This window comes from Sciurus vulgaris (assembly GCF_902686455.1).
Source record: "Sciurus vulgaris genome assembly, chromosome: 17".
NCBI classification, from domain to species: domain Eukaryota; kingdom Metazoa; phylum Chordata; class Mammalia; order Rodentia; family Sciuridae; genus Sciurus; species Sciurus vulgaris.
Window position 1 is genome coordinate 71,613,336 of NC_136478.1, and position 14,160 is coordinate 71,627,495.

The following is a 14,160-nucleotide window of genomic DNA, read 5'->3' on the forward strand; positions in this document are numbered from 1 at the left end:
ATTAATTTATTATTTTATTTATTGATCAAACTCTGTGGGCGGGGTGGGGGAGGGATGGGAGCTGGTTGGGGTGGCTTAGCAGATCCGGACAGGGGCCCTCTGTCCCTGTGTCGTCCCCAACTCCCCATTCCCGGGCCCCTCCTCCCCTGGTCCTTCACCCGCCCCCACAACCTTCTGTACGGATTTGCTCTCCGGAAGGAATTCTGGTTTTCGCGTGATCCTGCCTGCGTCGTGTCTGATTCCACCGGCGGCAACAACAACCAATAATAAACAGCCTCGATCAGGGACAGCTGGCTGGCCTTGGCCTTGTGCTTCCTGGGTGCGGATGGCAGGGCGGAGGCAGAATGCTGGCTCTGGCTGCTCCAAGCCCCCCCTGGACATGCCCACTAGGCTCCGGGACAGGAATGGTCAGCAGCGCCCCAGTGCCAGCCCGTTGGAGACCCGATGGTTCATCTTGGTGGGGGGAACGAGGGATCGGCCCACTCTTCTCCCTCCCCTGTAAGGGCAGGGCCCAGGTCAGAGCGCCTGCGACAGCTGGACCTGCAGGGACACGGGGGAGCCCGGCGGGGGGCCGAGACCCTGCCGAGGCTGAAGGCACAGGCTGCAGCCATCCAGGCTGGAGAAGTCCACGGCCAAGAGGCCGAAGAGCATGAAGAGCAGCATGGCCACGGCCCACTCGCAGGCAGCGGCGGCGGAACGCAGTGCCGCGGAGTAGAGGATGACCGCTGCACACACAGTCAAGGGCACACGGCGCAGGAAGAACCCAAGGCCCAGGCCACAGCCGCCTGGGTGTCCTCCCACGGACCGCTCGTCCTGCCCTGGCTCGGCTGGCCGCGGCTGGCCATACCCTCAGCGCGGATCCTCACCTCCTCCTCCCAGCCTGAGTCCTCCCATCCCATCTCCCGGTCCCAGGGTCTTCCTTTGCACATGACCTCTGGTTAAAGTGCACACCCGAGATCCCAAAACCTGTGTCTGTCCCATCCACCCTTCTAGGCTGGCTCTGCTGCTCCCTCGGGTGTCCCTCCCCCACCAGCCTCAGGCTGTTCACAGCCTGATCCAAACACCCTCTCCCGCCTCACCCACAGGCCCCACAGGCCCCACAGCCTAATCTCCCCCAAGCCTGCTGGGCCCTTGCAGACCAGGCAGGACTCCTGCCTCGCTCGGCTGCCTTGGCCAGCGGGTCACCTCTCCTACCTGCCTTGCCCTTCCCAAGGCTCCACCCATCCCTCCTCTGGCTCTGCAGGTCCAGTTCCTTAAAGCCTTTTTCTGTACCACCAGCCCATGCAGCCTCACAGCTCCAGCCGCACAGGGAAAATTCCTGTTTTCTGGAACCTCTCGCTGGAGCCCCCTTCTCCTTTTTATCAAATCTAGCTCCAACTTGCCCCTCCTGGATCAGCTGAGACAGTATTCCGTTCCTCAAGGATTCCAAACTCATGTGCCAGGCAGTGGGGTCAGATGGTGAATGCAGCTGACACCCCAGCCCTAAGTGTCTCGCGCAAGACAGGTGGGAGTCCTCGAGCAGAAATTGCTGACCCCCCAGGACCGACCCTGCTTCATGGGCTTTCCATTCTCCCATTACCCAAACCTGCGACCCCTCGCCTTGGAGATCCTGAACTCCTGGTCGGACCAGCAACCTCATTCCCTTCCCTGAGCTGGTTTTTCCACCTTCTGCGCACACCTGTCCCTCCCCGCAACTTCCCAGTCTGGGACAAATATCTGCAGGACCAGCCACAGACTCCTGCCAGGTCTCAGACCCATCGTCACGGGTGTCCAGTCCTTATCACTGGGCTGTCCATCTTTATGGCTCCTTCCCGCTCGCTGCAACCAAACTAATTATCAGCCCTGGTTGTGAAGATTCCGAGGGACCAGCTAGATTTTACCAGCAGGGCTCCAGCAAAGGAATAAACCAGTTCCCACAGGCTGGAGTTGCTCAAGGCCAGGCTGAGGGCCAGCCTTCCCATCCACTCTGGGATTCCCGCTGCTCTTCTGGGAAGGGAGATAGCCGGCTCACCCCGCACTGCCTGCAGCTGGCCAAGCCTTGACTGGTTTCCCTCCGGCCTCCCCTGCCAGCCTGCTCACTGATGAGCAGCTCCTGCTGTCTCTCTATGCACTTGAACTCCCTATCAGAATTACTCATGATAAAGGATATGGAACCGGCCTCAGAGGGACTGGACCCACCCAGAGGTGTGCCATGCTGCTGGAAAGTGTCTGGTTCTGGGGTGACTCAGAAGCGAGCAGGAACTGAGCCTCCACTTGGAGGCATGTTGGCAAATGTTTAACAACTGGCTCTCCTTGGTAGCATTTGACAATTATTCTGGTGTAAATACTTTCCCCATGGCCATTTCAAGACATACAGGTGAAGCCATAGTACCTGGAGTTGGGAAGAGAGGTGCGGCCCGTCACTGACTCCTCAGACCTTCACCATGGCTTTGGCCAAGAGGCTCCCCTGCCGCCACCTGCCTCCACTCAGACACCAGCACCATGCCTGGACCGAGGTCGTGCTCTGCGATGCACTGGCCTCACTGTATGCCAGGCACAGATCTAAGCGCCTCATGTGCACTGTCCTCCCCCATCCTCACAACCACAGGTGGACCTGTTACTCCTGCACTTGGTAATGAGGAGGCAGAGGTGTGGAAGAAAGCAGCGCAAGTCCCCCCAGTTAGCGCGTGGAGCAGATGGAGCTCCACCCCAGGCTGGCTGACCTCCAGTCAGCACTCGCGATGATCCTGCGGGAGACCGCGGCCCGCACACACGAAGGATCTCCACGGCGGCACAGCACGTAGCAAGGGCACAGGAAACTGACCCCGGGGAGGGACCACCCCGTGCCCTGCCCCACCCCCACGCCAATAAGGATACTGGCCACTGTGAGGATGAGGCACAGGCTGCAGAGGATCAGGCGCAGCGGCTGGATCCAGGGGGCCCCGGGTCGGGGCAGGCCCTTCATCCGCCAGGAGAGAAGGAGCTGCAGCCAGAAGTAAAGGTTGCCCAAGATGAAGGCGAGGAAGGCCCCCACCAGGTGTGTGGGCTTCTGGTTTTTTTCCTGGGGGAACAGAGGAAGGAAAGCTGAGAGGAACACTGTGAGAGTGGGAGCGGGTGACATGGGGGCCTGACCAGTCCCACAGAGGGAGAACCACCAGACCAGATGGTTCGGGCCGGGTACCTCAGCTATTGTTGGCTCCACAGGGCAGGTGCTTAAATCTGTTACTCGCTACTATAGACTCAATGCCTAGAACAGTGCTTCGCACAAAGTAGATGCTCAGGAAACAGTGGAATAAATCTCGTATTCTTAAAGGTGGGGGCAAATATGACCCCCAGGGAAATAAAAATTGGTTCTTGAGGGTGAAAAATTCCATCAATGTTTGTGAATTATAGCAGATATATATGTTAAAGTTTTTAAGCATTAAAAATTTTGTGGGGGGGAGGAGACAATTGGGGGGATATCTAAAATGACTCCTTAGGAAAGCAATATAATAATATCATAGTAATAAGTTGAGGAACACAGGCTTTAATGAGTAAGTGATGAACTGCTATGCAAATGAGATGGGGAGGAAGCCTCTTGTCTGAACAGCCTGTGTTCTCCCCCAGCCCCCATTATTTCAGCAAGACAGTCTGGGTTTCAGAAACATGACAGTAAAATAAAATAGCAAAATAAATCAGTATGATTTCTTTTATCATTTGTCCATTCATTCATTCTACAAATACCTACAGAGCTTCATGAGGGTGGGTTCTAGAGTCGAGGAGTCTGGATTCATCTCTATCCACCAAGGACAAGCCGATTTGAAAGCTCTGGAATACGACCCAGAGGACCTACCTAGAGTTCTGTGGGCAATGACACAAGATAACAACTCCTACAGGGGGGACACTCAACAGCTGTGCAGACCACGAAGAATGAGTGAATTGCAGTAATTTCACGATTAAACAAGGGGTGGCACAAAATCTCCCAGCTTCCTGAGGTTCCACAAGTTTGCCCCAACAAAACCCCTAAGAGCCCCACGCAGATCGCCGCCTCCCGGACCTCGCGGAGGCCGGGAACTACAAGTCCCAAAAGAAATTGCGAGTCTAGCCCCCCCATACTAGTGACCCGAGGCCGCGGTGAGCGCTGGGAGTTGTAGTCCATAATTGCCGGCCCAGGAGTTGTGGGCACCCGCTGCGTCTCACCTGGAAGTTGCCCACTATGGATGTCCCTAGAGCACAGAGAAGTCCCGACCACAGGATCAACTGGTTATGCCACGTTGCGACGCCCCAGTCCCGGAGCTGGTGATAACGCACAATGCAGATCCAGGCGGCTGGGAGGACAGGGAAGTAGGCTGGGAGTCCCCAGCAAGGTGGAGATGGTGGAAGGGGAGGATACGGGTCCAGGGCTGGGGACAATTCCCGGATTTGAGCGGGGAGAGCTGGGGCCTGGACCCCTGGGCCTGAAGCAGGAGGGCTGGGGCCTGGGTCCCAGGGAGGAGGACTGGGAACTGGCTTGGTTGGTTTGAGCTCCAGGAATGGAAGAGGCTTGGGAATATTTACCCATAGCAGCTCCCACATTGAGCAGCTGGCTGAAGATGCAGCTCTGCGGGGGATAGGATCCACAGAAGCTGTGGAAGGCAAAGGGTCATGCAAGGGCTCCTCCAAGGCGGAGCCCCACACTCCTCCTGCAGGACCCTGCAGGCCATAACCACCTGATGAAGGGGAAGCCTTTTGAGAGGTCCACAGTCCCGTTGACCACCGAGATTCCAAAACTGAAGTGGGAGGAACACACCAAGGTGAGTAAGGGACTTTCAAGCTCAACTTTCTTTCTGTTAACCCAATACTTCATTCTGTTAACAGAACAAACCAGAACTTCTAGACCCCTCCTCCCTCAGACCCAGAGGTCCAGGTCCAGCCTCCTCCCTCAGACCCAGGGGTCCAGGCCCAGCCTCCTCCTTCAGAGCCAGAGGTCCAGGTCCAGCCTCCTCCCTCAGACCCAGGGGTCCAGGCCCAGCCTCCTCCCTCAGACCCAGGGCTCCAGGTCCAGCCCTCCTCCCTCAGACCCAGAGGTCCAGGTCCAGACTCCCCCCTCAGACCCAGGGGTCCAGGCCCAGCCTCCTCCCTCAGACCCAGGGAGGACCATCTGGCCTCTGCCACTCACACGATCCAGACGCCAGCAATAGCCCACAGTGCCAGGAAGACCGGCAGAAGGGACATATAGCCCCACATGCTGGACTCTGCAGAGGAAGGAGAGGGGCTGGAGCTGGGACCGGCAACCTCTCTGTTGTGCAGGTGAGGAGCCAGCCCTCAGGTGTGTGGGATGGAGACCATCTGTCTCTGAGACCCCATTGGCTCCCAGGCAGAAGTAATGGGCAGGGGGCTGATGGAACCAACCCCGCCCTAACTCTAGGCCCTGTAGCTATTTCCCGTAACCTTCCCAGCCCCCTTCCCAACCCTGAGTTCTTCTGGTCTTCTCCCTTCCCCCACCTCCAGGCGAGGGCCCTGGCCTTACACAGTCCCACCCCTTCCGAAACTCCCTTGGTACGTATGGGGCTAGTGAGCCTTCAGGGAAGAAAGGCTGGGATTCTGGGTGGGGCAGGGGCGGGCGGGTCATCCAGTTCTTCAGAGGCAAAGTCCAGGCCCCAGTACTTGGAGGACGGTGTTCCTGTTCAATCTTGGGTCTGACTGGCCACTTTTTATGGCTTTCACCCCCAAACCACTACTTCCTGTCTCCTCAGAACTCAGCAGGCAGCACCTTCAGGGAGCCCCTAACTTCCTTCCTCCAGTTTGTGGGCTCAACTTCCAAACTCCTAGCGTTTATCCTGCCCCAGCCCCGGAAATCTAAGCCTCCAGAACTCTCCATGTTCTTCCCTTGGGGACCCAAGGGTCGAGGCCCCCAGTCCTCTCCTCTCTGAAGACCCAGAGGGCCATCTGGCACCACAGTTCCTTCTGGAATACCTGCATTCACTTTAGCTCCGGGGTCCAGCCCGCTCTTGCCTGTTCTGGGAGGAGGATCCTCCCTTCTCCGAGCATTTCTGTCCGTGGGCTGCTGGAGGTGAGGCCCTGGTGTCCCGCCTGCACCCACACTGTCTGCCCTCTCCCTTTCTTTCTCTGCTATGCTGGAGTTCCCCAGGCAGGCCGAGTGTGGGTGGGAAAGGGACCTTAGTGATGAAATCTGCATCTGAGATCCTCTCAGACAGCTCGACCTCCTCTGCTCTGACCATTTTCCTCTTCCAGGCGGCCGCCCTCAACTTCTGGCCTCCTCTCCTGTACTACCCAGGTGTTTGAGTCAGGTTTCTCCCGCTTCCTCCAAGACCCAAGGATCTAGGCCCCAGTCCTCCTCCCTCAAATCCAAGTGCTCCTGCCTCGCCCCAGGGAGCCAAACTACCTCCTCCCTCAGCATCTCTGTTTAATTGTGTTTGTTTAATGCAGGTGGAATTTCCATAGCATAGAATCACCATTTTGAAGTTCATAATTCAGTGGCATTTAATACACTGGTAATGTGTCACCACCACTTCTGTCTGGTCCAGAAATTTTTGGGCGGTACTGGAGATGAACCCAGGAGCGCTCTGCACCAAGCTACATGCTCACTGCTTTTTTTTTTTTTTTTTTTTCGATTTTGACATGGGGTCTCACTCAGTTGCCCAGACTGGCCTCAAACTTGTGAGGCCCTCCTGAGTTGGGATTGCTGGCATGTGCCACCATGGGCAGCCCAGAACTGTCTGCTCACCCAGAAGCAGACCCAACATCCACGGAGCTGTCCTTACCCTCTCCCCAGCCTGACCCCCATCGGAAGGCCACTGGCACAGTGGACGCCACTTCTGGGTTTTTCACGTCAGCGGAATTGTTCGCTGCATCCTCTGGCCGCAGCCTTTGCTGAGCACAGGGCTGAGGCTCCTCGCATTGCTGTGGCTTGAATGGGACACATCCCCTCTGGCACTCAGGTTCAGACTGGATCTCCACCCCAGCTACTGAGAGCGGGGCCAGGCGGGGCCTTGAAAAGGTGGGAGGCTCAGCCCTCGTGAGCGAGTGGACGGCTCCCGGGATCAGCAGCTCAGTACAGCATCTGACTCCTGGCCTGGTCTGGCCAAGTCTCTCCAGCGTCCCTGTCTCCCACCACAGGGTGCCCTGAAGCCTCTGTGGACTGGGCCAGCAGGAAGGCCAGCCCCAGATGTAGCCCCTAACCTTGGACCAGACCACGAGCAACAGAAATCCTCTTTTCTTCATAACTGACCCATCTGTGGGACAGCACTACCCACAGTGGAACACAGGCTGATACAGGCTGTGCCCTCTATCAGAGATCCATTCTTTTTTATGGTTAAGTTACTGTCTGCTGACACCATCTCTCAGGACTCAAGAACGAAGTGTGTTCATCAGCTTTCTGTTGCTATGACGAAATACCCGAGGTAAACCACTTGGAGGAGGGAAGATTTGTTTTGGTTCATGCTTTCAGAGGTGTTGATCATTGGCTGGCCAACTCCTCTGCTGGGGCCCGAGGTGAGGCAGAGCGTCATGGTGCAAGGGCACGGCAGAACAGCAGCTCAATTCATGGCAGCTGGGAAGCAGAGAGGAAGGAAGAACCAGGGGCAGGTCCCCAAGGGCACCCCCCGCCAAACCCAGTCCCTTGAACCTCCTAATGTGGCATCCAGCTGTGAACCATCATTGGGCTAGTCCACTGATCTGGTGATTCTTACCATCCAACCACTCCCCACACACCCGTCTCTGAACACTGCTGCACTGGGGACCGACTCATCAACACGTGAGGCTTTGGGTGGGGGGGCATTCCAGATTCACTCCGTGACACTAAGGCCCCAGGCTGGCATGTTGGCACACCTGTGATCCCAGGTACTCCAGAGGCTGAGCAGGAGAGTGGCAAGTTTGAGTCCAGCCATGTCAACTTAGCGAGACCCTGTGTCAAAATAGAAAGGGCTGGGGGTGTAGCTTAGTGGTAAAGCACCCCTGGACTTAGTTCCCCAGTACCACAGAAAATAAATAATTCCAAGGCCCTAAGTGCTATGGATTTCCAGTGTCCCAGTAACTAGGACTTACGACTCCCAAGTTTTGTTTTGTTTTTTTTAATTATTTTTGATACCTATATATTTTAGTTGATGAACCTTTGTTTTCATTCATTTATTTATATGCAGTTCTGAGACCCAAACCCAGTGCCTCACACATGCTAGGCAAGCGCTCCATCACTGAGCCACAACCCCAGCCCCGACTCCCAGGTTTTCTGATAGGAAGAAAAGAACATGAGAGAAACAAAGACGAACCCCACGAACATTTGAAAACAGGGACCCAACAGAGGATCTCAGATGAGGACCCTCCACCCTCTGTGGGTGACCCCATGTGGAGGTCCCACAGGAATCCAGCATCAGGACCCAAGGAGTCGCAATGGACTTGGCTCCGGGCTCAGGAGAGGAAGTGGCTAACTCGCAGGACTGGCCAGTGTGTGTCTGCGGGGCGGGAGGAGCTCGGAGGAGGCTGTGAGAGCTTAGGAGCCAGAGGCCTCCCCAGGGTCAGCTGGTCCCTGGAGACCCTGTTTCAGCGCAGCCAGAGGAGTCCCCTTTCCACAGAACAGTGGGACACCCGAAGGGGTCTCCCGTGGCCACCACAGAGTCCCCAGATGCGTGACCGAGGACAACACGTGGATGACCTGGCAGTCCTGGAGGTGCGCAGCCCGACGGGCTCCGGCTGATGCCCAGGCATCAGTAGGGCTGCTGCTCTGGAGGACCCAGGGGAGGGTCCGCACCCGGCCTTCCCAGCCGCGGAGGCCCGCATCCGCCACTCCTGGCCCTCTCTTCACAGTGCTCCACCTGCCCCTGCTGCCGTCCTCTTACCTGTAAGGATGCTGCCTCCCAGGTGACCCAGGGTCATCTCCCCATCTCAAGATCCGTAACTGAACCATGTTTGCAGGGTCCCTTCTCCACATTAAGCACCACCTTCACAGGCTGCAGAGATGAGGGTGGCCCATCATCGAGGGAGGGCATCGTGCGTCTCCCACGGTGCCCCACCCCAGGACTCTAAAGCAGGGCGCACGTGCCACCTCTCAACTTGCCCACCTCTGCCTCCGGTCCACCTCTGCCTCCTGCTAGTGATGTGACCTGAGGCAAGTGGCTTCGCCTCAGTGGTTTCCTGTGATGTGGGGACAACAAGATTAACTGCCTCAGAGGGTTGGTGTGGTCGCTGAGTTCAGGCGTGCCAGGTGCCCCAGCAGCGGCCAGCCATGGTCTCCGTTCCGTAAGTCGGCCACCCTGCCTGGGGCGCTGAGTCAGATTCGGGCGAAAACCAACAGAGCTGCCTTGTGAGCCTCTGCCTCGTGCCAGGCCCTATGGCTGCGGCTCCACAGAGGGCATGGTGGCTCGAGGTGGGCAGGGTCTTGTTTCTTTGCTCTGGGTGGGGGTCCCACTGTGCAGGCCTGCAGCTGGAGCCCTGGGCAGCCATCCTGCCATCCTGCCAGGCCCTTGCCCCCGCCCTCCCCCGCTGCCACAGCCCAGCATCTTCCTCCTATGGCTCCTGCGCTCTCTCACTGCCTCCCAGGGTCAGAAGCAGCAGCACAGATGACCACAGCAGCAGGCACCAGGGGCCCTGATGAACGTCCCACAGGGGAGCCCAGGGGAGGAAGGGGTTGGCCACTGGCCGGGGCCCCTGCCGTGACCCTGTCCGTGCTGTCTGGCCTATCCCTACTCATCTCTCAAAAGGAAATAAAGATGCTCCACCACAGGGGCCCTAGCAGGACCTCTCCCTTCTCTGGGCCTCCATACCCCCCTCCCCGTGTGGGTACAAAGACAGGTGTGGTTTACTGGTACCCCGGGTGCTACTGTGGCGTCCACTACACCCCAAGAGATGGGGTGTCTCCGGCAGCGGGCAGGAGGGCTCCAGGCATGTGTCCACACACTGAGGGAGGCTGGGCTCCTCTGGGACCCATGGCTCAGCCCAGGGAGGAGTCTGCGGCCGCCCTGGGGGCGGCGAGGTGGCGCCTTCATTGTTAGGAAGCCACTTCTGGGTGGTGATGGGAACTGCTTTTTGTCCAAACAGGGGACTCGAGGGACACAGGCATTGGGGATGAGCCGCCTGGCCTGTGCGTTCCTGTCTGTGAGCGGAGGAGGGCACTGACCCTCCCTGCAGGCTAGAGAGGTGTGGCGAGCTCATCCCGTGAGGCTCCCGGCAGGGCTCGGCAGCATGAGGCCAGTTCATGTTATTCTCTCTTCCAGGTCACCACACGTGCTGCAGGGCCGAGAGGCTGCCCTGCTGTGGGCCAGCTGCACGTGATGACAGTGATTTATTTATGTATTCATTCACTTACTTGTTCATTGTGCTGGGATTGAACCCAGGGGCGCGCTACCACTGAGCTACTGCCCCAGCCTTTTCATTTTTTATTTTATTTTTTTCAAGTTTTTTTAGTTGTTGATGGACTTCTATTCCATTCATCCGTCTATATGTGGTGCTGAGGATGGAATCCAGGTTGTCACACATGCCAGGCAAGCGCTCTACCACTGAGCCACAACCCCGGTCCCTATTTTTTAATTTTTTAAAAAAAATATTTTTAGCTGTAAATGTACACAATATCTTTATTTTATTTGTTATTTTATATGATGCTGAAAATCGAACCCAGTGCCTCACACATGCTGGGTAAGTGCTCTATCACTATGTTACAACCCAGCCCTTATTTTTTATTTTGAAACAGGGTTTGCTAAGTTGCCCAGGCTGACCTTGAACTTGCCACCCTCCTGCCTCGGCCTCCCAGGTACTTGGGATTACCGGTGTGCACCACCACTCCTGACTGCCCACAGCCAACTTCAACAAACAGCTGCCATTCTGCCCACCAGGTGACCCTGGCACACATCCTAAACCCTGTAGATCGACAGACTTGTTCAGATTTGCCAGGAATGGTGGCCCATGCCCGTCACCCTCACTACTCCAGAGGCTGAAGCAGGAGTTGCAAGTCTGAGACCAGCCTGGGCAACTCAGCAGGAACGTGTGTCAACAGAAAATACAAGGGGCTGGGGAGCTGGCTCAGTGGTGAAGCACCCCTGGGATCAATCCCCAGCAGGGCAAAAGATTTAAAAATAAAAATCTGAACCCAGCATTTTCAAGTCTGCCACTGATGCCCAACGGTTTCTTAACTGGTGTCTGAAATGTTAATAGCTCTCTCCTTTTTTGTTTTTGAGACAGGGTCTCAGTATGTTGCCCAGGCTGGCCTCAAACCCTCAATCCTCCTGCCTCAGCCTCCTGAGTAGCGATTACGGGTGAATACCACCATACCTGACCCGTTTACAAAGTTTTAAAACACATGAGGGTTTGTGTGAAAACCTGCTGCAAAAGGATACAAAAGTGCCACTCCACAGTCAACTCAGGACTGCGGGGGCCTGGGAATTAAAGAAGGCCATCAGGAAGCCTCAGAGGACATTGTTCATGAATTCATATATTTACTCTCCATTCTTTCCACATCTCAGAAATATTTCATAATATAAATACAAATTTGACCTGTCAATTCCACTTCTAGGGTTTGAGCCACAGGCAGCAACTGGCTTCCAGTCAAAATATCTCTATATAAAAACTGATCTCAGCCTTGTTTAAAAAAATAGAAAAGTAAGAGCTGGATGTAGTGGCACACATGCCTGTAATCCCAGTGACTTGTGAGGCTGAGGCAGGAGGATCACATGTTAAAAGCCAGCCTCAGCAACTTATCGAGGCCCTAAGCAACTTAACAGACCCTGTCTCAAAATAAAAAAACAAGGGGGTGGGGTTGTAGCTCAGTGGTAGAGCACTTGCCTAGCATGTGTGAGGCACTGGGTTCCATCCTCAGCACCACGTAAAAATAAACCAGTATAGAAAAGGTATTGGGCCCATCTACAACTAAAATATATTTTTTAAAAAATTAAAAATAGGACTGGGGAGATAGCTCAGTTGGTAGAGTGCTTGCCTCGCAAGCACAAGGCCCTGGGTTCAATCCCCAGCACCACAAAAATAAATAAATAGATAGATAGATAGATAAATAAATAATTAATTAATTAATTAAAATTCAAAATAAAAAGGGCTGGGGATGTAGCTCAGTGGTTAATCACCCCAGGGTTCAATACCAGATACAGAGGCAGGAAGGGAGGGAGGGAGGGAGGAAAGGGATGGGCTGCGGATGCAGGTCGGAGGCAGAGGCTTGCCGGCCTTAGGAAGCCCTGGGCTGGTCCTCAGCAGCACACAAGCACGGGGCGGCTAGGGTTGCGCTGTACCGGGAAACTGGAGTTCTGCCGTTTACCAGGGCTGTGGCTCTTGCAGGCGTTCTTTTCGTGTCCCTCCCTCCCTCTCTCTTCCCTCCCTCTACCTGGTGCCTCTGAGGTGATCCCCTGACCAGCAGTGTGTGACCCTTTACTCTAGCCCTGTCCACTGGCAGCCAAGGACCACACTGGATGCCCCTGCACTTCTGGTGACCCCTGGGCCTTGCATGGCTCCAACTTGCCCACAGTCACTGTGGCAAGTGGCCCGGGCTCTTTACACCCAGGCAACGGTGCAACGAGGCGCTTTCTTAACTGAGCATGGGTTTCCAGAGCTGGTCATCTATGCCGACCATCTGGCTGCAGTGGGAGCCAGACACCCACGTACCCACCCAACCCCACCAGCCACCACCCAGCCATGCAGAGCCCAGCAGAGCCCAGCACATTGTGCCGTGTCCAGGGGTGCTAGTCCTCAGAATAGCCTACTGCAGACACTGAAATTTCTCTCAACCAGTTCCTGAGCTATCTATTTATGTATGTATTTTTGAGGTGCTGGGATGGAATCCAGAACCTTGTGCACACTCTACCACGGAGCCATACCCCAGCCCAAGTTACTGAGAGTCTAACACAAACCAGTTTCTGTAGCGGGCCTGGTGGTGCACACCTATAGTCCCAGCAGCTCAGGAGGCTAAGTCAGAAGGATAGGGAGTTCAAAGTCAGCCTCAGCAACAACTTAGTGAGGCTCTAAGTAACTCAGTGAGACCCTGCCTCTAAATAAGATATATAAAGGGCTGGGGATGTGGCTCAGTAGTAAAGCGCCTCTGGGTTCAATTTTCGGTATCAAAAAACAAAACAAACAAAACAAAATCCATTTTCTTTGTAAACAGCCTGAATCAGTGGGGTGTTTATTAGGCCCATTTTACAGATGAAAAAAGTAAGACTTACAGAAATGCTGTGACCCAGAGTCAACTTCCAAGCCATCACACTCCGGAGCTGGCACTCAGCCTCGGGGTCACACTGCCCAGATAGGGCCAGCTGCCAAAGGCCACCACAGTGGCTTTCAAACTTCAGATGGCACGATAAGAGCCACCTTAGAAAGGGACTGAAGCTCTGATGCATGCTGCAACCTGAGGTTCACGTCAGGGATGGACCGTGAAGGAGCCAGCCGCCAAGCCACCTGCCGTGAGATTCCATCTCTACACACATCTAGGGCTGGGCATCCAAGGACAAGAAAGCAACAGAGGCAGGAGTGGGTCGGGGTGGGAACGTTCCCAGCTTCCTTCAGGGATGACGGCGAGGTTCTGGAAACCGAACCTCGGTGCCAGTGGCTGAACCACGTTGTGTGTATACTTAATGCCACTGAGCTGGGCACTTCAAAACAGTTGCGGTGGTGAATTTGACATTGTATGCATTTTGCCACAAGGGTAAAAGAGAGAGGGGTGAGAAACGGTCACCTCGGGAATGCGGTTCAAACTCAGATTCCAGGGTGGGGTGTATGCATCTCAGTGCTAGAAAGCATGCTTAGTGGGGGTGAGGCCCTGGATTTGATCTCCGTGCAGGGAAAGGGGGAGACTGGAGCCACCATGTGCTGTGTGTTCCATGTGGCACGGAACTGAGGCCTTGTACCACCTGGGCCTCCTGCCAAAACTCCCACAGTCACATGCACCGGCCATCCTGGAAAGTCCTCCAGTGCCCGTCAAACCTTTGGATGACTTGCAGCCCAGGACGCACCTTGACTGCAACTCAGAAGCAGCTGCGGCAGCGCGACCAACCAGCCCGCTGAGTCCCTCCCCACTCCTGACATGTGGAAACCCGCAGCGTTTCCTGAAGTTGCCGTGGTTAATTAACACACAGCTAGATTAAAATCTAACTTTCTAGCGATTGTTGGTGTCCCCATCACCTCCACGACCTTATCATTACCCACCCGCCACCGCTCAGCTCCTAGCAGTGCCTGCTGTACTTTGAGCTTGCCTGTGCTGTCTGTACGGAAGGCTTT

The 14,160-nt window shown here is 55.5% G+C and overlaps 1 protein-coding gene across 7 annotated transcripts; it reads right to left on the reverse strand.

Moving 5' to 3' along the window:
- Window positions 1-34: 34 nt before the first annotated feature.
- On the reverse strand, window positions 35-6,204 carry TMEM150B (transmembrane protein 150B). Of its 7 annotated transcripts, none has more exons than XM_079118213.1 (7): window positions 5,914-6,204; window positions 5,117-5,192; window positions 4,668-4,727; window positions 4,516-4,583; window positions 4,159-4,286; window positions 2,857-3,040; window positions 35-725 (listed from the first exon to the last, which is right to left on the reverse strand). In XM_079118213.1, exons 1-7 carry the CDS (start codon window positions 6,134-6,136, stop codon window positions 517-519), a joined length of 948 nt encoding a protein of 315 aa, XP_078974339.1. In that variant the 5' UTR covers window positions 6,137-6,204; the 3' UTR covers window positions 35-516. The 7 variants fall into 7 exon arrangements, with proteins under 7 accessions (XP_078974339.1, XP_078974338.1, XP_078974341.1 ...); XM_079118212.1 differs by having other exon boundaries at window positions 4,668-4,805; XM_079118215.1 differs by lacking the exon at window positions 5,914-6,204 and adding an exon at window positions 5,468-5,906.
- Between the last annotated feature and the right edge of the window lie 7,956 nt (window positions 6,205-14,160).